Raw genomic sequence first — 26,251 nt, 5'->3', positions numbered from 1 at the left:
AAAAACTTTTTTCTTTCCTAAGATATGGTGAGTCCACGGCTTGAGTAATTACTGTTGGGAATATCACTTCTGGCCAGCAGGAGGAGGCATAGAGCACAACAGTTAAACTGCTAAGTATCACTCCCTTACCCACAACCCCCAGTCATTCTCTTTGCCTTTGGTTCATGCAGGAGGTGAAGTTTAGTACAAGTTTATTTACTGTTTCACAACATGTCTGATATGGAGCAAGAGTCTGCTCTCATGAATTCATGCTTATTATGTTTAGATGCACAAATTGCAGCTCCTATGCAATTTTGTTCTTCATGTGTGAAGAAAACCTTGCAAAATAAAGGTAAACTTTTGAGCCTAATGTCTCTCAGGATGATGCTGTTAAAATAATACCTCAGCTTTCTCCTGCTACGTACCAAGCCTCAATGGTGTCACATGCAGTGTCCTGCGGTCCCTCTATAACTCCTAATGAAGTTTATTTAAAAGCAGAAATTGCTGCCAAGGTATCTTCAGCTGTATCTGCAGCATTAGCTGCAATTCCCAGATTGCAAGAGGAAATCTAGAAATTCAGAAAGTAAGGTGCCTGTCCTCAGTTCTGCTTCCCAAGTTGCCCTTTATCATAAGTCTGATGAGGAAGATATATCGGGACTTTCTGAGGGTGAAATCTCAGATTTGGACAGTATAATTCCTTCTTCTGAGACTGAGGTGTATCCTTTAGATTTAAGCTTGAACACCTTTGTGTATTGTTAAAGGAGGTTTTAGCTACTTTAGATGACTCTGATACCCCTGTTGTTGTTACTCCTAAGAAATCTAGTAAACCTAATAGTTTCTTTGATGAACCTTCCACTTCGGAGGTTTTTCCTTTGCCAGACCGTGCTAGGGAGATTACCTCACAGGAATGGGAGAAACCAGGGGTGTCTTTTTCCCCATCTCCGATTTTTTAGAAAATGTTTCCTGTCAAGGACACCATTAAAGACCCTTGGTATACTGTACCCAAAGTTGAAGGGGCCATTTCCACTCTAGCTAAGAGAACCACTATCCACTATTCCTATTGAGGATAGCTGCTCTTTTAAGGATCTGATGGACAAGAAGCTGGAGGATTATTTGAAAAAGATTTATGTTCATCAAGGTCTCCAATGTCAACCTTCAGTGTGTATTGCCACCATGACTAGTGCGGCATCTTATTAGTTTGTTGCCTTGTCTGATTCTCTTCAAGTAGAGACTTCCTTGGATGAAATTCAAGATGGGCTCTTAAGTTGGCCAATTTCTTTATTGCAGATGCCATTTTACAGGTTGTTAGACTAAGAGCTAAAAAATCTAGTTTTGCTGTCCTAGCCCACGGGGTGTTATGGTTGAAATCCTGGTCTGCGGACGTTTCCTCTAAAGTAAAGCTTCTGACGATTCCTAACAAGGGCAAAACCTTGTTTGGACCCGTTTTGGCAGAAATTATCCCTGATATTATGGGTGGAAAAGGGTCTTTTCTACCTCAAGATAAGAAGAATAGGCCTAAAGGACATCAGAGTAATTTTCATTCCTTTCATAACTTCAGAGGAAAGCCTTCCTTTTCTGCTTCCAAGCTGGAATAATCCAAGTCTTCTTGGAAGCCCAATCAGTCTTGGAACAAGGGGAAACAAGCAAAGAAACCCGCAGCTGATTCAAAATCAGCATGAAGGGTTTGCCCCCGATCTGGGACCAGATCAGGTAGGAGGCAGACTTTCTCAGTTCTCTCAAGCCTGGATACGAGATGTCCCAGATCCCTGGACTGTGGACATAGTATCCCAGGGTTACAAATTGGAATTTAAGACTTTTTCTCCTAGAGGCAGATTTTATCTCTCACGATTATCTGCAGACCAGATAAAGAGAGAGGCATTCTTGAAATGTATACAACATCTTTCCTCCCTGGGAGTGATAGTTCCAGAGTTCCAGTGCAGGAACAGGTTCTAAGGTTCTACTCCAACCTATTTGTGGTTCCCAAAAAAGAGGTAACTTTCAGTCCCATTCTAGACTTGAAGTGTCTAAACAAGTTACTCAAAGTTCCATCCTGCAAGATGGAGACTATACACCATTCTTTCTTTAGTACAAGAGGGTAAGTTCATGACAACAATAGACCTAAAGGATGCATACATTTATGTTCCTATTCACAGGGACCATCACAGATTCCTGAGATTTGTCTTTCTAGACAAATATTTCCAGTATGTGGCCCTTCCATTTGGTCAAGCCACAGCTCCCAGAATTTTCTCAAAGGTTCTGGGGCAATTTTGGCAGTGATCCGTTCTCGTAGAATTGCTGTGGCACCCTATCTGGACGACATATTGGTTCAGGCGCTATCTTTTCAACAAGCAAAATCTCACACAAAGATGTTGTTTTCTTTTTTCTTTCCCATGGATGGAATGTGAATCTGGAAAAAAGCTTCCTTTCCCCTGCTACAAGAGTAGTGTTCTTAGGGACCATAATAGATTCTCTATTGATGAAGATTTTTTGACAGAGGTCAGGAAAAACAAAATCATTTCCTCTTGCCTCTCTCTTCAGGCTACTGCTTATCCTTCAGTGGCTCAATGTGTGGAGGTAATCCGTCTGATGGTGGCTTCCATGGACATCATTCCTTTTGCTTGATTCCATTTGAGAGCTCTCCAGTTGTGCATGCTCAGACAATGGAATGGCAACCATGCAGATCTATCTCAGAGAATAGAGTTAGATCAGTCGTCAAGGGACTCTCTCCTGTGGTGGATTTCTCAGGAACATCTGTCTCAGGGCGCATGTTTTCGGAGACCTTCCTGGTTGATTGTGACAATGGACACCAGCCTGCTGGACTGTGGAGCAGTCTGGAACTTGTTAAAAGCTTAGGGCCTTTGGACTTGGGAGGAGTCTGCTCTTCCCATCAACATCTTGGAGTTGAGGGCAATTTACAATGCTCTACTAGCTTGGCCTCAGTTGCCCTCAGCCCAGTTTATCAGGTTCCAGTCAGACAACATAACCTCTGTGGCATACATCATTAACCTAGGAGGAACTCAAAGTTCCTTAGCCATGAAGGAGGTTACTCAGATTCTTCAGTGGCCAGAGACCCGCAATTGCTGTCTGTCTGCCATCCACATTCCAGGAGTAGACAACTGGGAAGCAGATTTTCTGACCAGACAGACTTTTTATCCCGGAGAGTGGGAACTCCATCCAGAGGTGTTTTCCAGCTAAGTCCTCAAATGGGTGGTGACGGAGTTAGATCTGATGACATCCCGTCAGAATGCCAAGCTTCCAAGGTACAGTTCAAGGTCAAGAGATCCTCAGGCCATTCTGATAGATGCTCTGGCAGTTCCTCGTGTTTTCAGGTTGGCATACTTGTTTCCTCTGTTTGCTCTCCCTTCCTTCATCCAAATCTCGTTTCTCTGAAGCTGACTGCTTGGAGATTGAACGCTAAATTCTGTGGGTTTTTTGAGTCGTCATTGAGACCATGATTCAGGCATGCAAGCATGTTACTAGAAATATTTACAATAAGATATGGTGTAAATATCTTTTTTGGTGTGGATCCAAGGGCTACTCTTGGAGTAGAATTAGAATTCCGAGAATTTTATCTTTTCTTCAGGAAGTCCTGGAAAAGGGATTTTCAGTCAGTACCCTGAAGGGTCAGATTTCTGCTTTATCAGTTTTACTACATAAACGCTTTGTGGATGTGCCAGATGTGCAATCTTTTGGTCAGGCCTTGGTCAAAATCAGGCATGTCTTTAAGTCTGTTGTTCCTCTTTGGAGCCTTAACCTTGTTCTTAAAGTTTTATATTACATAGACATTAAGTTGTTATCTTGGGAGGTTTTGTTTCTTGTTGCTATCTCGTCTATGAAGAGTCTCGGAACTCTCAGCTCTGCAGTGTGATTCCCCTTATCATATTTTTCATGCGGCGGTTCTTCGTACTAAGTTAGTTTTCCTTCCTAAAGTTTTTTCTAATAGAAATATCAATTAGGAAATTGTTGTTCCCTCTGTGTGTCCTAATTCTTCTTCTTCAAAAGAATGTTTTTTACACATTTGGATGATGTACGTGCTCTTAAATTCTACTTACAGGCGACTAAAGATTTTTGCCAGTCCTCTGCCCTCTTTGTCTGTTTCTCTGGAAAATGTAAAGGTCAGAAAGCTACTGCTACTACTCTTTCTTTTTTGTTATGAAATATAATTTGTTTGGCTTATGAGACTGCTGGACAGCAGCCTCCTGAGAGAATTATGGCTCATTCCACAAGAGCTGTTTCCTCTTCATGGGCTTTCAAAAATTAAGCTTCTGTGGATACAATTTCAAGGCTGCAACTTGGTCTTCTCTACATACTTTTTCCAAATTTTCCAAATGTGATATTTTTGCCTCGGCTGAGGCTTCTTTTGAGAGAAAGGTTCTTCAAGCAGTAGTGTCTTCTGTTTAGGACTGCCTCTCTTGTCCCTCCCTATTTATCTGTGTCCTCTAGCTTGGGTATTGGTTCCCAACAGTAATTACTCAAGCCATGGACTCACCATATCTTAGGAAAGAAAAACAAAATGTATCCTTACCTAAATGTATTTCTTTCCAGATATGGTGAGTCCACGGCCCCACCCTTTATTTTAAGACAGTTGTTCTTTTGACTATAACCTCAGGCACTTCAGGCAAAGAGCACCACAATTAAACTGTTAAGTATCACTTCCCTTCCCACAAACCCCAGTCAGTCAACCGAAGGGTAATGGAGAAAAAGAAGTAAAACAAAGGTATAGAGGTGCCTGAGGTTTTGTCAAAAAATAAAGGGCAGGGTCGTGGACTTACTATATCCGGAAATAAATACATTTATCAGGTAAGCATAAATTTTGTTTTCTTTCCTAAGATATGGTGAGTCCACAACGTCAGCAATTACTGTTGGGAACCAATACCCAAGCTAGAGGACACAGATGACTAGGGAGAGACAAGACAGGCAGACCTAAACAGAAGACACCACCGCTTGAAGAACTTTTCCTCCAAAAGAAACCTCGTCCAAGGCATAAAAATCAAATTGGTAAACTTTGGAAAAAGGATGCAAAGAAGATCAAGTTGCAGCCTTGCAAAACCGATCCACAGAAGCTTCATCTTTGAAAGCCCAAGATTAAGAGACAGTCCTTATGTAATGAGCCATAACTCTCTCAGAAGACTGCAGCCCCGCAGTCTAAAAAGCAAACAAATTAAACTTCTCAACCAGAGAAAAGAGAAGTAGCAGTAGCTTTCTGTTACAGAGAGAACAAACAGAAACAGAAGAAAAAATAGTAAGCATGCACAACATCCAAATTGTGCACACACGTTCCTCAAGAGATAAGAATGAGGACACAGAGAGGGAACAACAATTCCCCAACAATATTTTCACTTAGGATAGATTATCCGAAATAAGATAAAGTGAATCACACTGCAAAGCTGAGAGTACCTAAACTCTCTGAGCAGAAGATATAGCAAAAAAGAAAACTTCCAAGATAAACATTTTAAATCTATGGAATGCTATAGCTCAAACTGAGCCTGCGGCAAAACCTTCAAACTAAGGTTAAAGCTCCAAGAGGAGCAACATACTTAAACACAGGCCTGATACTAATCAGGGTCTGACAAAAACATTACACATGTGGCACATCCGCTAGACAGTTGTGTAAAAAAGGATAACACTGAAATCTGACCCTTCAGAGAACTGACTGACAGACCATCCTCCAGACATTCCTGGAGAAAGGGCAAAACCCCTAGGAATCCTGACCCTACTTCCAAGAGTAGTCTTGGGATTCACACCAATCAGGGAATTTATGCCATACCTTATGGTAAAAGTTACCAGTAATAGGCTTGCAATCCTGAATCATGGTCACAATGACCGATTCAGAAAAACCACGCTTAGACAGAACTAAGCATTCAATCTCCAAGCAGAAAGCTTCAGAGAAAATAAAGTTGGATGAAAGAATGGACCCTGAATTAAAAGGTCCTTCCTCAGGAACAACCATCTAGGTGGAAAAAATACATCTCCGCTAGGTCTGTATACCAGATCCTGCGAAACTATACAGCAACTATTAAAATACTGATGCTCACTACCATTTGATATGAGCAATGACTCAAGGAAGGAGAGCAAACTGAGGAATAGCGTGACCTTTAACATAACTTGGAAGCTTGGCGTACTGCCATCTCCAACTCCAGCACCTCCCATTTGAGGGTTAACCTGGAGAACACCTTCGGGAGAAGCACCCTCTCCCCAGGATGAAAAATATGACTGCTCAAGAAGTTCACTCCCAGTATTCACTCCTGAAATGAGAATAGTGGATAAATAACAAATGTGAGCATCCGCCCACTGAACAATCCACGCCAATCATGGCAAAGGAACTCCAGATTTTTCCCAGGTGGTTAATGTAAACCACTGAGATTAAATTGTTCAACTAGAACCTGAAAAAATGGTTAAGACAACTGAGGCCAAACCATCAGAGTATTGTAGATCACTTTGAACTCCAAAATGGTTATGGGGAGAGCAGAATCCTCCCAAGTCCATAGTCACCAACCCAACAGGCTAGCAACCGTGGTCACTATTACTCAGGATGGTCTCTGGAATCATGTGCCCCGAGACAGATGCACCTGAGACAATCAAAAGATTCTGAAGAATGTGGGCAATGATCCCGCTACCTCTTGCAAGCTAAGCAAGCGCTCTACCACTAATTCCCCTCTCAGATCCGCAGGGAAGAATCTCATGTCAACAAATCTAGATCTATCCTCTGAGACAGAGCCACAAAATCCCCTGTCCACTATCTGAACATGCATAACAGCAGGCTCTCAGATGGAGTCGAGCAAAGGGATGATGTCTAATGAAGCAACCATCAGACCAAATACCTCCATACATTGAGACACTGAAGGACCAAACAGTAGGGTGTCGAAAGAGGCAAGAGGAAAGAATCCTCTATTTTCTGACCTCTGACAAAAAGATTTTCAGACATAGGGAAACTGTTTTGCATTTGATGAACGTTACCCTGAGACAATTTGCTGAGACACTTTAGGTCTACCATAGGATGAAAAAATTCCCTCTTTTTCAGATATCCTAGCCCCTGTTCCTTTACAGAAACTGGTACTATCACTCACAGAGAAGAGAAGCCCCAAACACACAACAAAAATGCCTCACTGTTATCTGGCCTGCAGATAAAATTTTAGAGGTGGAACCTGCCTCAGGGAGAGAAGGAATGACTACTATGTAGCAACCCTGAGGTACTATGTCCACAGCCTATCTGGGACATCTTGTATACATGTTTGAAAACAAACAGAGAGGTTCAACCCTCCACTTGGACAGATTATGGGTTGGGGCAAACTCCTTTAAGTCTATTTATCTTTCTTATGGTAAAAAGACCCTTTTTCACCCATAATATCAGAACTATTCCTGTTAGATCAGGACCAAACAAGGTCTTACCCTTGTACGGAAGCACCAGAAACTAGGAAAATCCACTACGTCCCATGGCTAGCACAGCAAAGCCAAATATCTTGGCTCCCGGCTGAAAAACTAGCATGGTAGACTAAAAAAATAAAATAATTGACTAGCTTAAGAGCCTTAATTCTGTACTGGATCTCGTCCAAAGGAATCTCTACTAAATTAGAATCAGACAAGGCATTGCATCAATAAGAGCCAGAGTAGAAAAGCCCTACTACTTTAGGCACCGTGCTCCCTGATATTTAATGGAGACAGCGACAGGAAACATCTTTTTAATGATGGGAGACAGGGTTAAAGGAAACCCTGACTTCTCCCATTCCTGTGAACAATCTCCTAGCACAGTCAGGCACAGGAAACACTTCCACAGAGGAATCCTAGTACTTTAAAATTTACTAGATTCTTTAGGGTTGACAACAACATACGTATCTGAGTCGCTCCAAAATAGCCAATACCACCTTTAACCATACGCAAAGGTGTTCAAGCTTAAATCTGAAGGATACCTCTTCAGCATCAGATGAAGGAATTATACTGTCCGAATCTGAGATTTCACCCTCAGAGGCTATTGACATATCCTCCTCATCAGACCTATGAGGAAGGTAACCAGTGTAGCAGTAGGAGGTACAGAAACCTAACTATCTGAAACTCTAATATTCCTTGTGTGATTTGCCTTAGTAAAGAAAACACAGATAATGCCACAGATACTGCAGAAGATACCTGGGCAGCAATTCTGCAGGCAAATAACTCCTCCAGGGGATTGAGAGGAACCGCAGGGCACTGTATGTGATGCCATAAAGACTTGGGATGAGGAGAAAACTGTGGCATAGCCTAAACAGCATCATCCTGAGAGACATGAGGCTATTAAAATGTATTTGCTATAATCATTGAAAATTAAAATACTTAAAAATACTTAATAAAACAACACTGTCACTTTAAGACTATAGAGGCTTGTCTTAAAACAGGAAAAATATAAATATAAATAGGAACAGACCATTGTTCCAATCTTATACTCCTGCAGTATAACGTGAAAATAACCCCATTCTCTAACTATAGAAAATTCTTTATAGGAATAGTTATGAAAAAGTAACTAATACTTAAAACAATTCCTTAAGAAAAGGAAATACTATCATACCAAATACCTGTAACTGTAGAAGGATTAAGGGTACGAGTATGTGTTAAAACTTTAATAATGTTATGTGAACTAGCTGGTGTCATAAGCTTTCCATGTGAAAATGGAAACAGCAACAGTCACCCAGACCGGAAACATTGTTCTGCTAACCACGAAGTCTCAAACACACTGAGACTAAAAACAAGACCTCCGCTCCATTCTCAGCTTGAGAAGGAGCAGTCACTGAGCGTCTCAGCCGCAAAAAACAATGGTGTTGTTCCATTCTATCTAAGAAGGAGGCGGAGCCATAGGACAAAAAGAAATACACAGTGCGCAACTAGATTAATGGCGCACATAACTCCTGTGTCTCTATTTTGTTAAGATACTGACATATCCTAAAATTGCTGCCTTCATTAAACTACACAAAAAGTAATTTAAAAGTTATCTGTCTAAAGCGCTAAAGCGTTATAAGGCAGACCCTTAATAGCCCTTCTCAATCCAGACAGGCTAAGGCTGAGTAGAAATATTGCACAGCGACCCTTAGCAGCCTAAAAATTATCAGATTGATAAACATCACACAGGCTCATTTGTCACATTAAAAAATAGCCTCACATACCAATAACCCCTTCATACTACTAAAGGGGAGGCAGTCTGTCTCAAATGTCACATAAAGCGCCTGCCTCCACCAAATTAATACTGAACTCAGGATTCTTGTCCCTTAAATGAGTGCAGAATATTTGGGCAGCAATTTTCCATCTTAACTCTTGCAGTGCCAGCCTCCTAGCCCCAGAAGACAAAAGGCACTTACCTGCATCTAGCCGTCCAGCAGGAGAACAGTCTACACAGCATGAGAGGACGCCACTCCTCACAGAGACCTGTAGAAAAAAGAAAGAACAGAGTAAACCTACTCTGGCTTTCTATACCAATGGCAGCAAATATGTTGGGAAAATGCAGCAAGGCCCACCTTACAAGTTCCTAACTGCTTTAAAGCCACCACTGCCCTACTGAAGAGATTAATGTGGAGTACGGCTAGACCCAATCTTGAGAGGAAAGGTCAGAGTAAACCTACTCTGGCTTTCAAAATAATAAAATCCTGATTGAAGTGAAATAAATTCAATCTTCTTCAGACACCAAAACTTCACCTCCTCCTTGCACCGAAGGCAAAGAGAATGACTGGAGTTGGAGGGAATGGAAGTGATACTTAACAGTTTAACTGTGGTGCTCTTTGCCTCCTCCTGCTGGCCAGGATTGATATTCCCAACAGTAATTGAAGATGTCACACTTGCTCAGCTTGTATATTATGTTCATTATTATTCCTTCTTGCATCATCACTGATGATTGCATGCCACTGCCACAGAATTTAAATTAAATTGTGAAACAGGGTTACATTTCACTAAAAACATTTTTGCTAATGCAAGTGTATTACAAAAATGCCTTCATTTAAACTTGAAACATGTACATGTGCATTTTCAATTGAGTGTTATGCCCTTTTAAAGCATGATAATTAAAAAAAATATCTTTATACCTTCTTTACATATAAAAACAGATGTAAAAACAATGTGTTTTTTTGTTGTTTTTTTTTTATAAAGTTTTTATTGAGGTTGTGCGAAAAACCAATACAGCTTATGCAAAAGAATATCATACAGAACATACATAGATGGTACTTTTTCACATATACTACTTCCATCTAGATAAATAAGATCTACAGCATAGGCTATACTATGGAAGAGTCAGGAACCTCTTTTCTATAAATATGTGTTAAAGTAGAGTAACAAGATATATTTCAAGCAACATTAACAAAACATATGCTAAACAAGATGAATTTCCTCACTTAGTATTTAGGCACCCTCTGTACTTACTATAGGAGAGGAAAGTGAGAAATGTAAATGGACCTATAAAAATATAGTGATTGAACACTTATGCTGTTGAATAATTTTGACATTATAGGGGTTCTTTCTAGAATTGAATAATGTAATAAGATATGTAGGTATAGTGCAATAATCAGTAGATATATAGGTATACATGGTAAACTGAATGCAATAATCAATGTAGATATGTAAACATATATGGTAAACAGCGAATAGCAACCAAAAGATCACCACTTATATAATTAGAAAACACAATAGAATATATAGGTATGGTGCAGTATATAAAACATGGTGAGTTAGAATAGGATGGCAATTAGAATGTCAAACAATAGATACAGTAAGGGTGCCATTCCTTTGCTGACATAATATGATATATGGATATGGTATAAAATTTATTATGCGGTATGGGTAAGATAAACCGCGCAGAGAGTTCTCCCAAATTGGGAGACTTATTGTGGGGGGTGGTGAGGGGGGAGGTGGGAGTTAGAATGAAGTAGATAATTAAATGGGAAATATGTTCCGTATAGTGGGATCCATAAGTTTAATTAACTAGCGGGCTTATTGACCTTTAGGCATTGCTTCCAACAAATATATATTAATTTGGAACATAAGTATGTCTCGTATGAGCAACCTGAACTCTGGCCCATATGGGATGAAAACATATAAACTGACATGCAACCATATAAATCTCAAAGTGCTGGTTATCTGGGCAGTATTTTAAACAAGGACCCACCTTGTATTATGCATCGAAGCCTAGCAGCCTCTTAAATACAGGTAGGGACTTTAGGAGGAAATTAAGACTGCCTTCGGGCAAGGGCACTTTGCCCATCGGCAGTAAGCGTAAGACTGTTTCAATCCCATTCAGGCATTAATTATAGGCAGTAGGTATATAAGCGGCTTAACCCTAATCAGGGCTAATCCTGTGATACTGCAGCTAGATTATTATATCCTATGTCTTGTGACTGTAAACACTTATGAGCACAATAAAGGAAAGCAGAAAATAGTCACATTAAAGTTATGTCCGGCACCCCATGGGAAAATAGGAACATATATAATAAACAGTATGACATAGGTAATTGGGTAATAACTTTAGAGTATATAAAATAATGTTTAAGGATCTTTTGTTGTCTATATATGAAATAACCCATACCATGCAGTTAGTATAACATAAAGAATAGACATCAGTAATAGAGTATTTAACCAACAGTACTGTGGTATGAAATGAAATGTCTCTCATTCTATAAGGGGTCCGTAGAAACTAATAAATCAGGGTGCCATATCGAAGCCAGTCAACATAGGTGACCCCACTGAGGGGCAGTTACCATGGGTGAGATGACTCTAAAATGGCTAATCTATTGAGAAACAAGCACAATTACAGTTGAGATAGGTAAACAAGCTGCCAGATATTATGGCCATGTCCAGATGCGATAGTTCCGAAAATCGGCAAACAGGTACTCAGCCATGAAGGCAGCTTCAGTAGGGAGTTATCTAATTAGCCCATTCCAGATCTTGCAAGCCCATTATTAACCGGAGTTACTCCGACAGGCAGCTCTCTGTCAACTATTTCGATCAACATGAGAGGCGCAGGAGACAGGTCTGACAGGATAAAGAAGTATAGGAGTCTCACATTGCTGCTAGTATGCTTGAGCTCACCCGATATCTCCGTTAGGAGATTTGAGCGCGACGCCTGTATGTTAGGCTGCCAGCCAAATCCTAGGGTCTCTCCCGGACCCCCGCTGTCATTGTTGAAGTCGGGCGCTACCTGGGCAAAATAGGGGTATAATGTCTGTCGGGCTACCGCACGCCATCTTTGTGCTGGGCTCTGCTGGACTAGTTGTGCTCTCTGCTGTATGGCTGTAGCCTCGGCAATGGGCTTGTGAACGGCTGTGGCAAGTGAGCGCACCTCCTCCTCATATGTCCCACAGTGTTGTATGGCTTGGTTGGTAGGTATGTGATTGTGGGCGTTCGCAGCGTGGGTCTTTGTCACAAGCGCCTTCAGAAGCTGGAAGGAGGCCTCTAGAAAGCCGAAAGCTGTTTCCTCCCACTCCTCTACGGCCTCCATGTCTCTCGAAAGGGCGTTGAAACAGCAGTTAAGATCGCTACAGAGGAGTCCTTAGCAATATTGATCAGTAGATTGGGTGTAGATAATGACCCTCCTTGTCGATGGATGGGAGGTTTGCTGTATCTCTTTCACCGCCAAGCCACGTGGTGAGATCCAAAAGAACTGAAACGTGCTATTAGGCTATTTAAACCTATTTAGGCAGGTAACTTATGTAGAAAGCACGCATAGGCAATCAATAAAATAGTGATAGTATGTCTTAAGGCATAATTTTGACTTGATATTCTGAAGTGAGAGCCGGAGCTCCTGTAAAATGCGGCCGGTCACATAGGCAGTTGGCTCCGCCCCCCCGTAAAGACAATGTTTAAACATCAAAAATAAAAAAATATTGCAATTATGAGTAATTTTTTTGTCTATGATTACGTGTTCCCATAAGGTTCCCATGAGTGATTGAGGATTTTTTTCTAGGATACGTTTTCACTTAACCCCTAAAGGAAAGAGATTTTTCCCAGTTTCTGTTCTTAAATGAAAGAGGCATTTTTGGCATTTTTGCTCTATATTAATTTCACCATAATTATTTTTTAAGTACACCCACAAATACAATTAAAAAAAAATACTGAAAAATTGAAGGAGATGAAAAGTTTAACTATAGAAAAATACTCAAAACAGATTCATTATTTTCTCCTTATTTTAGGAATACCCCATGTGACTTGGTTTCCAAGTAATTTATAGCAAATATAGGCCAAATACTTAATGGATGGAATTATTGGTTTTAATGCTAAAATGTTCTATGTTTGGTCAGTGATCTTAATAGTGATCACCCAATCAAAAACTTCTAAACAAAAGTATATCTTTTTAGAATGTAGACACCCCTGGATATTTGCTAAGGGTTTGTTTGTTTGTTTTTTTGCACTTTATATTTAACCTATTAAATAAAAAGGGTGGGAAATAAAATATAGGGATAAAAACACTTTATTCAAATAAAGTTATAAAAAATTGATTTACATACTGTATATGTTGAGTGAAAAGAGGAGGCTGAAACAGTGATTATGTGAATATGGGGGTGTCACCATCCAGCAATAAGCCTAGAACCAGCATTGCAGCATGCTGGTATCTAGGCTCCATTTTAAGTATTCAAATCAATTTGATTTTTTTTTCTTTGTTTTTTTTTTTTATATTTTGTTAATGTTTATATGTTGCAGTAATATATTATTGTGCTGTGATTATCTTAACTTACACAAAATAATCTACAGAAATTATCATACATACATTTAAAACTAAAGAGAATTTAATTAAAAAGTAAAATCAAAAAGAAAAATTTGTGACTCCAGGATCAATATCCAGGTCGCTATGTACTAAGTCATATAAACCCTTTTACCAATTTTATAGTAGTATGCAGAATAAATCAACATTAAAATTACACAAGATGTACATACATAAATTTCACTTTCAGTGCTAAAAACAAAACTTGTATTAGGGGTTAATACATTTATTAGAGTAGCGGCGAGGTCCGGTCGGCAGATTAGAGCTTAATACTTGAATTTAGGTGGCGGCGATGTTAGGGAGGGCAGATTAGGAGTTAATACTATTTATTTTAGGGTTTGCGAGGCGGGAGTGCGGCAGTTTAGGGGTTAATACATTTATTAGCGTAGCGGCGAGGTCCGGTCAGCAGATTAGGGGTTAATAAGTGTAGGTAGGTCGCGGCGACATGGGGGGGGGCAGATTAGGGGTTAATAAATATTATGTAGGTGTCGGCGATGTTAGGGGCAGCAGATTAGGGGTTCATAGGGATAATGTAGGTGGCGGTGGTGTGCGGTCGGCAGATTAGGGGTTAAAAATTTTTACTATAGTGGCGGTGATGTGGGGGGACCTCGGTTTAGGGGTACATAGGTAGTTTATGGGTGTTAGTGTACTTTAGAGCACAGTAGTTAAGAGCTTTATAAACCGGCGTTAGCCCATAAAGCTCTTAACTACTGACTTTTTTCTGCGGCTGGAGTCTTGTCGGTAGAGGGTCTACTACTCACTTCAGCCAAGACTCTAAATACCGGCGCTAGGAAGATCCCATTGAAAAGATAGGATACGCAATTGGCGTAAGGGGATCTGCGGTATGGAAAAGTTGCGGCTTGAAAGTGAGCGTTAAACCATTACCTACATGACTCTAAATACCAGCGGGCAGCCAAAAGCAGCGTTAGGACCCCTTAACGCTGCTTTTTTTACGGCTACCGCAGAACTCTAAATCTAGGCGATAGTCAGGTTAAAACTATTATACTAAACAGGAACTAATGGTCATCAATATAATATGTAGGTTGAAAAACAATCATTAACTGAAACAGAAACAGCTGTTTAGGAGGAATAAAAAGGGGTGAGGAACAGCCAAAACCTGCTATCAAGGTGAGGTTACTGAAGTCAGTTTAATGTGAAAAGTCACACAGCTTGGAGAAACTGTACACAGCAACAATACACATAGTAGTTAAAGGGAAAGTCAATACCAGATTTGTTGTTGTTTTAGAAGATATTTAATCCCTTAATTACTCATTCCCCAGTTTTGCATAACCAACACAGTTATATTAATATACTTTTTCCCTCTGTGATTACCTTGTATCTAAGCCTCTGCAGACTGCCCCCTTATTTCAGTTCTTTTGACAGACTTGCATTTTAGCCAATCAGTGCTCACTCCTTGGTAAATTCATGTGCATGAGCTCAATATTATCTATATGAAACACATGAACTAACACCCTCTAGTGATCAAAATGCATTAAGCTTAGAGGCGACCTTCAAGGTCTAAGAAATTAGCATATGAACCTCCTAGGTTTAGCTTTCAACTAAGAATACCAAGAGAACAAAGCAAAATTGGTAATAAAAGTAAATTGGAATGTTGTTTACAATTACATGCCCTATTTGAATCATGAAATTTTTTTTTGGACTTGACTAATCAGCATCAGCAACATCTCTCGCAGGTAGAAATTTCAAGAAAGACAGGAGTTTCCACATGTGCTGTTCAAGCTCTTCTGAAGAAGCATAAAGAAAAGGGCAATGCTGAGGTCGGTAGACACAGTGGTTGGCCAAGGACTTAGTGCATCAGATGAATGACATATCATGCTTACTTCCTTTGCAATCAGAAGATATCCAGCCATCAGCTCAAAATTGGAAGAAACCAGAGGGACCCTGGTATATTATATATTTATTTATAAAAATATTTTACCAGGAAGGATACATTGATATTTCGCTCGTTTTCAAGTATGTCCTTGGTCCACAAAACATTGCATATCCATCTGCTGTTTGAAGAAGTCTGGCCAGAAGTTGTCTTTATGGAAGACTTGCAGTAAAAAAAAAAAACATAACGCTAACGTGGAAACAAGGCCAAGTAACTAAACTATTCACAAAAACACAGAAAATGGCAGCAAGTGTTTTCGACTTTTAATGAGTCAAAAATGTAAATATTTGGCTGTAGCAGAAAGCATTTTGTTTGCTGAAGAGCTGGAGAGCAGTACACGATATGCTTATATACAGTACATATATATGTATGTGTTAATATGCTTATATACAGCACATATATATGTATGTGAACCATAGTGGAGGTTCTTCGCAAGTTTGGGGCAGCACTTCTGAAAATGGCATTAGAGATTTGGTTGCAATAAATGGTCTCTTCAATGCTGAGAAGTACAGGCAGATACTTATCCATCATGCAATACCATTGGAGAAGCATCTGATTGGCCCCAAATGTATTCTGCAGCATGAAAATGTCCACAAACATACAGCCAATTTCATTAAGAGCTATCTTCAGCATAAAGAAAAACATGGAGTCCTAGATGGTATGACCCCCACAGAGCTCTTATCTCTGCATAATCGAGTCAATCGGGGATTATATAAAGAGACAGAAGCAACTTAGTCTACCTAAATCCTCAGAAGAACTGTGGTACCTTCTCCAAGATGTTTGGAATACCTACCTAACAAGTTCCTTAAAAAACGGTGTACATGTGTACCTAGAAGTATTTATGCTGTTTGAAGGCAAAGGGTGGTTACACCATGAGGTAGATATATCATAGTGCGAGTGGACATGATACAATGTAGCGTATCATGTCCGCTGCACATCGATAAATGCAGACAGCATACACTGTCTGCATTTATCATTGCACCAGCAGTTCTTGTGAACTGCTGGTGCAATGCCGCCCCTTGCAGATTTGTGGCCAATCGGCTACTTGCAGGGGGTGTAAATCAACCCGATCATATAGGATCGGGTTGATTTCTGTCCACGGCCTCAGAGCAGGTGGACAAGATATGGAGCAGCGGCGAGCCTGAAGGCTTGCACGGAAACAGGGGCATCAAGATCCATACGGAGCTTGATAAATCGGCCCCTATATATTGATTTTATATCAATTTTTTTCTGTTAACTTGTTTTGCATTTTCTTAATTGATAAAAAAATTACTAATAATGTTTTTATTTTTAAATTTATGTTCTAGTTTGTTTCAATATATCGCCCACTGGTTCCTCTCTTGTGTATACAGAAGAAAAGAAATGGTTTACTACCTCAGCCTACCCCCAGTAGCTGTTAATCCTGCTACCCTTCACACATTTTACCTATATTTATATACTTTAAAAACCTTTTAGAGCTTGTCCTTGAATCTTTGAATTTTAGCTAATCTGATTGTTCTTTTGCATGTTTTGTTACATTCCTTACTGTACTATTAAAGCAATCTATTTTTTTATATATTAATTAAAAATGTAGCCACTCCATGCTAAATCTAGAAATGGCTATTTTTTATTTTTACATTTGTAATTATTCCTAATTTTACTACAATAATAGCTGATCTCTTTTCTTGAGATGCAGGGCGATCATCAGCTATCTTATAAGATGCCCGTAAGATTATTGTTTTTTACATGTACCCGGCAGGTAAAGGGTTAGGCAATGGGAAAACTATTGCAGCTTTTTTCAAGCATTTAATTTCTGATTCAGTTTCCTATACAAAAATGTTTTAAAAATACAGCACTAAGTCTGCCATGCACATTTATGTGATCTACTATTTCTATTAAAATAAGAACAGAGTCAGATTTCCATGGTTTTTTTTACTTTTCAATGGAACTACAGTCTATAACATAGAATAACACCAGTTGAATAATATTTCCTAATTTTTATGATCACTGAAAAAAGTTTTAACAAAAAACTTGTAAATTGAGTATACTTTGTACAAGTTTTAGTTCTTGCAAATCTGGGTATGTTTTAAATTATATATCCTTGCTTGTATATTGCATAATCTAGTTTAGAAGCATAATTAAAGCATTTCTTCTTGGGAGAGATCCATTTTAGGTTGGTGTATTTGATATATCACTATGGTTTAGTGTCCAATGAATTGTGCATTCATTTTTGTTTTTCAATAGGCGATGATATCTATGCAGTTATCAATGAGCAGAGAGTATTACACAGCAGTATTGATAAAAATAAATGGGTCTTTATCGGTGGCCTAATTCCATATTCTAACTACAGCATCCATGTGAACGCTTCCAACAACCAAGGCTATGTAATAAGTGATGAAATCATATTAACTATGCCATCTGGAGGTACGTACAGCAATTTATACAAACACATACTAATTCATGTTGTATCATTTTTATTTCACAAGAAAATATATTTAATTATATTAATTGTGCAAGTTTAACTATCAAAAGTCAAAGTTGTCATATATTATTTGCACCAATCAATTTATTATGAAATATTTATTTATAAAAAATCTGCTAAATACTTAAAAATAAAAATGGTGAACATAGCATTCTAAAAATAAATACAAACTTGAATTGATAAAATATTGAGGGCTAGATTACAGGTGGCGTACTAACTTTTGTGCGCAATCAATATCGTGTTTTTTTTTTTCTTGTGACGGAAATAGTGCTCGTATTATAAGTTGAAGTTAAACACAATTACACTTCTCGTGTTTGCGTGACTGACAACCTTGCATAAGGGTTATTGCATTAATAAAAAGATGCACTAAACACAACATAAACAAATTTTAAATTACAGTTACACTCATATAAACACTATCTGATAGAAATTAGTCATAGAAATATTTTTAAAAATAAAGTTATATGGTATACGGCAAGGTATTTGACTGCAAAGGGCCATATTGTGTGTGTGTGTATATATATATATATATATATATATATATATATACAGTGTATATATATATATATATATATATATATATATACACACACAAATATACATAAATATTTGTATGTATGCATATAGATTATGTGTTTGTCTTTTGTTGGCGCTTTAGAAATAAATAATAATATTTACTCTACATATTTCACATTCTTTTTATTGCAAACATATATATATATATATATATATATATATATATATATGTATATATATATATATATATATATATATATGTATATACCTGTATATCTATTCCTATAGATATATAGGTATAGATATTTATTTAACATTAATCATATATACATAATATATATAACTATATATAAAATAATAAAAAAAACAAAAAAATGTGAAGAACATAGAAATGGAAAATATGTTTAATGCGATTTGTGGTTTAGGTCTAATATGGTGTCGGGTTAGTGCACATGAAGTGCGTTTTTTAAATATTACATATAAAATATTAAATAATATTAATAATTACCAAAATTATTATACATACTCTAAAACCTTCTAAATAATCTATATAATGTATCTATATTTGTACAGTATGAATAATACTTTTTTTAATAATTATTATTAATATTAATATGTTACATGTTACTTTCAACTTGTAATACGAGCGCAAACCCAAAACACGCAAATAGATTTCTTCTAGGGAAGTTTATGCTTGAGCAGGAGTGCTAAATAGCGAGCCACTTGTAATCTAGCCCTGAGAAGGAAAAAAGTCACAAAGTTGTATAGTCAGTGAAAATCTTGTGCAGCTTAGCAAAAAGAGGTCCTCAGTTTTTTGGGTGGAATTTAGAACATTTCAAAAATGCACAAAACAGAAACTGTAAAAATGCTTGTAATATGTAACTAGTATATACTAGTTAAAAGTATATGATACTAGAATCAACTGATTAATTTAGTAGAACAGAACATTTTTATCAGTATTTGAATATACCCTTTTAATTCAAATTTCCCTATGAGAAATTTAAGTTAATTTGTCCCTTTAAGTGCAATCTTCTATAGTGAAATTAATGTGAGATAATCTAGCAATCTGATCCTACTCAACCCCTATTATTTAGCAACATAATGATTTATATGTAATTGAAGTCATAGCTTCACTGTACAATCATCAAGTATGTATGCCAGTGTTATATCTCTGTAACCCTAACCCCTAGAGATGTGCACGGGGTGAAAACGTTGGTTCTGATTAATCTTTCATAATGAATATTCAAAAAACGTTCTTCAAATTTTCGCGTTCCAGCTATTCGGTATTAGTTTCATTTTACATTAAATGAATATACTATAAATTTGTGGAACATTTACAGTCTTTTCTTTAAACTAATGTAAATGTTCCTTAAGCTACAGGTGAAAAATTTAATGGTGCATTTGTTTGGATATTTTCACTTAACAACTGTGTAACAAAACAAATGCACATGCCTATTACCCACAAACTCGTGTAGCTGGAATCAATGACTGTGAGGCCCCACTTACTAAGTTCTCTTATTAAAATATTGCAAGTTTAAACGCAGGGTAAGCACAGCAGGAGACAAGGATAATTGTGTGATATGGCCAAGCTTGGAAACAGAACTCGCTCTTAAAATTATTTAAATCAGTAACCTACAATGCAAAAGAAACAAATACTGAAAGACAGACAGAGGTATTAGATAGTGTAAGTGCGCAAAAAAAAAACTTACCTTTAAGTTTGTTCACATTATACTAGTGTACTGCTTTCACAAAATGGGAAACATTTATTGCATATAACATAGCAGGAACATAGCAGTTAAATACAGCAAATCTGGAGTAACAAAACAGGGACAGAATTGGCAGGGAAATACAAAATACAGAAAGGAAGGTAGAGGGTACATTGTCAAACAGTCAAGGTCAGGCAATTCAGACAGAGAGAATATTAATCCAAATTTTCAGTATTGTCTCAAGCAAACCCTAGTCAAGCCAAAAGTCAAATTACAAACACCAAATTCACAGAAAATGGGAATTTATCCCAAGAAACCTATTCAAACCATGAGACACATTAAAATCCAAAGTATCAAAATAGAAAATGCCCGAGTACCTAGAATCAAATATAAATATATGTTTCAAGGAAATGCCTAAATACAGAAGCAGTTTAAACTAGAAGTCAATCAGAGGCGCAAACTGCCTGCACAACATAAAAGTTCTATGAAGACCCCAAAACAAACCACAGAAGAGAGACTCAATACACAAGGTTTAGAGGGAAAAAAAACTACAATATGAAAAGCACAATACACAGTTAGGCCCATATTACACACAGAGTATGGCCAAAAATATTGGCACCCCTACATTTCTGTCAGATAATACACCACTTCGCCCAGAAAATTGTTGCAATTACAAATGTTTAGGCATTCTAATGTTTATTTCTTTTGTTTGCATTGGTATGACACAACAAAAAGCCAAATCTGACATTCCAAGCAAAACTACAAAAATGGACTGGACAAACTTATTGGCACCCTCAATTAAATATTTGGTAGCACACCCCTTGGAAAAAATAACTGAAATCAATTGCTTCCTATAACCATCAAAAAGTTCCATACAACTCTATACTTGAATTTTGGAACACTCTTCTTTCGCCAACTGCTCCAGGTCTCTCAGATTGAAAAGGGTTCATTTTCCCAACTGCTGTTTTGAGATCACTCCACAGGTGCTCTATGGAATTGAGATCTGGACTTCTTGCTGGCCAGCTCAGTACTCTCTAGCACTTTGTCTTAAACAATTTCTGAGTTCTTTTAAATTTGTGCTTTGGGTCATTGTCCTGCTGTAAGACCCATTACCTCTGATGTAGACCAAACTTTCTGACACTGGGCCCTACATTGCACCTCAGAATTATTTGGTAGTCTTCAGATGTCATAATGCCATGCACACAGTCAAGACATCCAGTGCCTGAAGCAGCAAAGCAACCCCAAAACATCAGTGAACCTCCACCATGTTTGACTGTAGGGACTGTATTCTTTTCTTTAAAAGCCTCATTTCTTTTTCTGAAAACAGTAAAATGATGGGCTTTACCAAAAAGCTGTAAGTTAGTTTTGTCTGCCTCCCATAAGTGATGAATCCCAAAGGATGGTATCCGTGTTCCCATTGACTTCACAAAGCAGGCACATCAGGATTTTTGATCCGTTTAATGTAACAAGAAAACCAAACGTTTCAGCCCTCAGCCCCTCACATGGGCTTTCTTCAATGGTAGCCAAAAGCCAGAATGGACACACAATGTGTCCGTTCTGGTTGTTGCATGTTTATTCAGCAGTACACCAGGTGGTTGTCATATTGGAGTGTGCCGTTTCCACATCGAATTATATATATATATATTAGAGGTGTGCACAGGCTCAAAATTTGATTTGGCTGAATCTTTCGTAACAATATTTAACAACTTTGTCTTCTGAATATTTTTTTCCCCTGCTGTTCAGTATTTGTCATTTTAAATTAAAAGACTACTGAATATTTGTGGGGACATTTACAAAAACTGCAATTAAACCTAATCTGTCCAACCTTAATTGCCGCTGACCAGATAGCCTTCATTGTTACTTTAACTGCAACCTTTGTGCTAGTATCCCCTGAGTCTTCCATAATAGCTCAACCCTCTACTTCTGAAAACTTGACCCTCTGCTTCTAGTTTTTATAAGGTATCTTTATGTTTCTATGTTACACAATCCCCTTAGACTTGTCTTCTACACAATCATTTCCCCATCACAAATATGTCTGAATTAATATAATGCCTCCATATGTCTCCCAATATAATTGCCCTTGCAATGCATATACCCAACACCTAGCTGAAACTTTCCCCAAAAAACAAAGGAAACCTAAGTTACCAATAATTTTGTGCGTATCTTAAGTTTGGTTGAAGAATCTTAATTTTTCAAACTCTTTTGGCAAACAGCAATAGGTCCTCTTCTTCTTGACCTACTGTCGAAATTGAGTTTTCCTACACTTTTGTTTTTTTAATGTGAAAATAAATCAGAAGTGGGAGCAGACTTAATTTTGGCAGTGTCTGCCCAGGGTTTTCTACATACAAAGAGGAAACCACTAGCAAGAAACAGAGGCCTAGATTTGGAGTTTGGCGTTAGCCGTGAAAACCAGCGTTAGAGGCTCCTAACGCTGGTTTTAGGCTAACTCCGGTATTTGGAGTCACTCAAAATAGGGTCTAACGCTCACTTTTCAGCCGCGACTTTTCCATACCGCAGATCCCCTTACGTCAATTGCGTATCCTATCTTTTCAATGGGATCTTTCTAACTCCGGTATTTAGAGTCGTGTCTGAAGTGAGCGTTAGATATCTAACGACAAAACTCCAGCCGCAGGAAAAAAGTCAGTAGTTAAGAGCTTTCTGGGCTAACGCCGGTTCATAAAGCTCTTAACTACTGTACTCTAAAGTACACTAACACCCATAAACTACCTATGTACCCCTAAACTGAGGCCCCCCCACATCGCCGCCACTCGATTAAATTTTTTTAACCCCTAATCTGCCGACCGCCACCTACGTTATACTTATGTACCCCTAATCTGCTGCCCCTAAAACTGCCGACCCCTGTATTATATTTATTAACCCCTAATCTGCCCCCCACAACGTCGCCGCCAGCTACCTACAATAATTAACCCCTAATCTGCCGACCGCAAAGCGCCGCCACCTACATTATAGCTATGTACCCCTAATCTGCTGCCCCTAACACCGCCAACCCCTATATTATATTTATTAACCCCTAATCTGCCCCCCACAACGTCGCCTCCACCTGCCTACACTTATTAACCCCTAATCTGCCGATCGGACCGCACCGCTACTATTATAAAGTTATTAACCCCTAATCCGCCTCACTAACCCTATAATAAATAGTATTAACCCCTAATCTGCCCTCCCTAACATCGCCAACACCTAACTTCAATTATTAACCCCTAATCTGCCGACCGGAGCTCACCGCTATTCTAATAAATGTATTAACCCCTAAAGCTAAGTCTAACCCTAACACTAACACCCCCCTAAATTAAATATAATTTTAATCTAACGAAATTAATTAACTCGTATTAAATAAATTATTCCTATTTAAAGCTAAATACTTACCTTTTAAATAAACCCTAATATAGCTACAATATAACGAATAATTAGATTGTAGCTATTTTAGGATTAATATTTATTTTACAGGCAACTTTGTAATTATTTTAACCAGGTACAATAGCTATTTAATAGTTAAGAACTATTTAATAGCTAAAATAGTTAAAATAATTACAAATTTACCTGTAAAATAAATCCTAACCTAAGTTACAATTAAACCTAACACTATACTATCATTAAATTAATTAAATAAAATACCTACAATTACCTACAATTAAACCTAACACTACACTATCAATAAATAAATTAAATACAATTCCTACAAATAACTACAATGAAATAAACTATCTAAAGTACAAAAAATAAAAAAGAACTAAGTTACAAAAAATAAAAAAATATTTACAAACATAAGAAAAATATTACAACAATTTTAAACTAATTACACCTACTCTAAGCCCCCTAATAAAATAACAAAGACCCCCAAAATAACAAAATGCCCTACCCTATTCTAAATTACTACATTTCAAAGCTCTTTTACCTTACCAGCCCTGAACAGGGCCCTTTGCGGGGCATGCCCCAAGAAATTAAGCTCTTTTGCCTGTAAAAAAAAACATACAATACCCCCCCCCAACATTACAACCCACCACCCACATACCCCTAATCTAACCCAACCCCCCCTTAAATAAACCTAACACTAAGCCCCTGAAGATCTTCCTACCTTGTCTTCACCCTACCAGGTTCACCGATCCGTCCTGAAGAGCTCCTCCGATGTCCTGATCCAAGCCCAAGCGGGGGGCTGAAGAGGTCCATGATCCGGCTGAAGTCTTCATCCAAGCGGGAGCTGAAGAGGTCCATGATCCAGATGAAGTCTTCATCCAAGCGGGAGCTGAAGAGGTCCATGATCCGGATGAAGTCTTCTATCAACGGCATCTTCAATCTTCTTTCTTCCGGATCCATCTTGCAGACCTCCGACGCGGAACATCCTCTTCTCCCGACGCCTACTAGCCGAATGATGGTTCCTTTAAGGGACGTCATCCAAGATGGCATCCCTCGAATTCCGATTGGCTGATAGGATTCTATCAGCCAATCGGAATTAAGGTAGGAATATTCTGATTGGCTGATGGAATCAGCCAATCAGAATCAAGTTCAATCCGATTGGCTGATTCGATCAGCCAATCAGATTGAGCTTGCATTCTATTGGCTGTTCCGATCAGCCAATAGAATGCAAGCTCAATCTGATTGGCTGATTGGATCAGCCAATCGGATTGATCTTGATTCTGATTGGCTGATTCCATCAGCCAATCAGAATATTCCTACCTTAATTCTGATTGGCTGATAGAATCCTATCAGCCAATCGGAATTCGAGGACGCCATCTTGGATGACGTCCCTTAAAGGAACCGTCATTCGGCTAGTAGGCGTCGGGAGAAGAGGATGTTCCGCGTTGGAGGTCTGCAAGATGGATCCGGAAGAAAGAAGATTGAAGATGCCGTTGATAGAAGACTTCATCCGGATCATGGACCTCTTCAGCTCCCGCTTGGATGAAGACTTCATCCGGATCATGGACCTCTTCAGCTCCCGCTTGGATGAAGACTTCAGCCGGATCATGGACCTCTTCAGCCCCCCGCTTGGGCTTGGATCAGGACATCGGAGGAGCTCTTCAGGACGGATCGGTGAACCTGGTAGGGTGAAGACAAGGTTGGAAGATCTTCAGGGGCTTAGTGTTAGGTTTATTTAAGGGGGGTTTGGGTTAGATTAGGGGTATCTTTGACTTTTTTCTTATAAGGAATTTTTTATTTTTCATAATTTCTGGGTTTTGGGAGGGGAGATTAGATATTGGGGTGTATTTTTGATGCAAAAGCAAATGCTCATGCAGCCTTATCCCTTGCTCAGAAACTTGCGTTGTCAATTACCTAGGGCAGTTTGGAGAGACTTAAAAGGTTAGGAATCAGAAGTCTTCTCTTGAGCAAGCCTTTATATCAAGGGCTCCCAAGCTGCATCTGCAGCTTCATAAATGGAACCCAAAGTGATCAGTCATCTCTTTTTGATCCTCTGCATTTAATTGTGCCCTCCTAAAAGTTGCTGTACAGCTTCTGAAGTAGGTGTACTGCCTTTAGATGTCGCTCTCACAAATTGATCCGTGATAGGATTGGTTGCTGCTGAATATAATAATGGCAGTCATAGGATAATGATGCTATTATATCAACTTTTTAGTCTGATGGCTAAACAGCTTCTATTGAATGCAAGTGGACTGTAGTTATGCTGAAGGTTTCACTATGATAGCAGGTTACGTAGGATTTAGGGTAATGATTTCAGAGCTACATAATCTGTTTGTAGAAAAAAACTTGCCAGCAGCACAGCAGTGAATAAAAACAAAAATATTTATTGGAACCTTTTAAAAATAAAAGCACAAGACAAGCAACAAAAGCGTGATAAAAAACCATAGTACATATCAGTTATATCCATAAGGATATAAGGATAAGATTACATAAGGTTTTTATCACCCTTTTGTTGCTATTAATGAAATGTAAAACATAAAGGGTTAATGTGTTGATTACCAGGTACTCCTATACAAGGAGGTATCAGGTGTATCACCTGCAGTCTATGAGTAAGCTCCACT

General features: G+C 38.4%; 1 protein-coding gene across 1 annotated transcript in view; it reads left to right on the top strand.

The window, feature by feature from the left end:
* USH2A (usherin) overlaps window positions 1-26,251 on the top strand; it is a 2,188,359-nt gene that overhangs the window by 1,070,149 nt on the left and 1,091,959 nt on the right. Inside the window, exon 37 of the mRNA XM_053712759.1 lies at window positions 17,796-17,975. Within this exon, the coding sequence (XP_053568734.1) occupies window positions 17,796-17,975 (180 nt within the window). The remainder of the gene's footprint in view (window positions 1-17,795; window positions 17,976-26,251) is intronic.

This window comes from Bombina bombina, chromosome 4 (assembly GCF_027579735.1).
Source record: "Bombina bombina isolate aBomBom1 chromosome 4, aBomBom1.pri, whole genome shotgun sequence".
NCBI lineage: Eukaryota > Metazoa > Chordata > Amphibia > Anura > Bombinatoridae > Bombina > Bombina bombina.
This window is presented reverse-complemented; position numbering and strand designations above follow the sequence as displayed.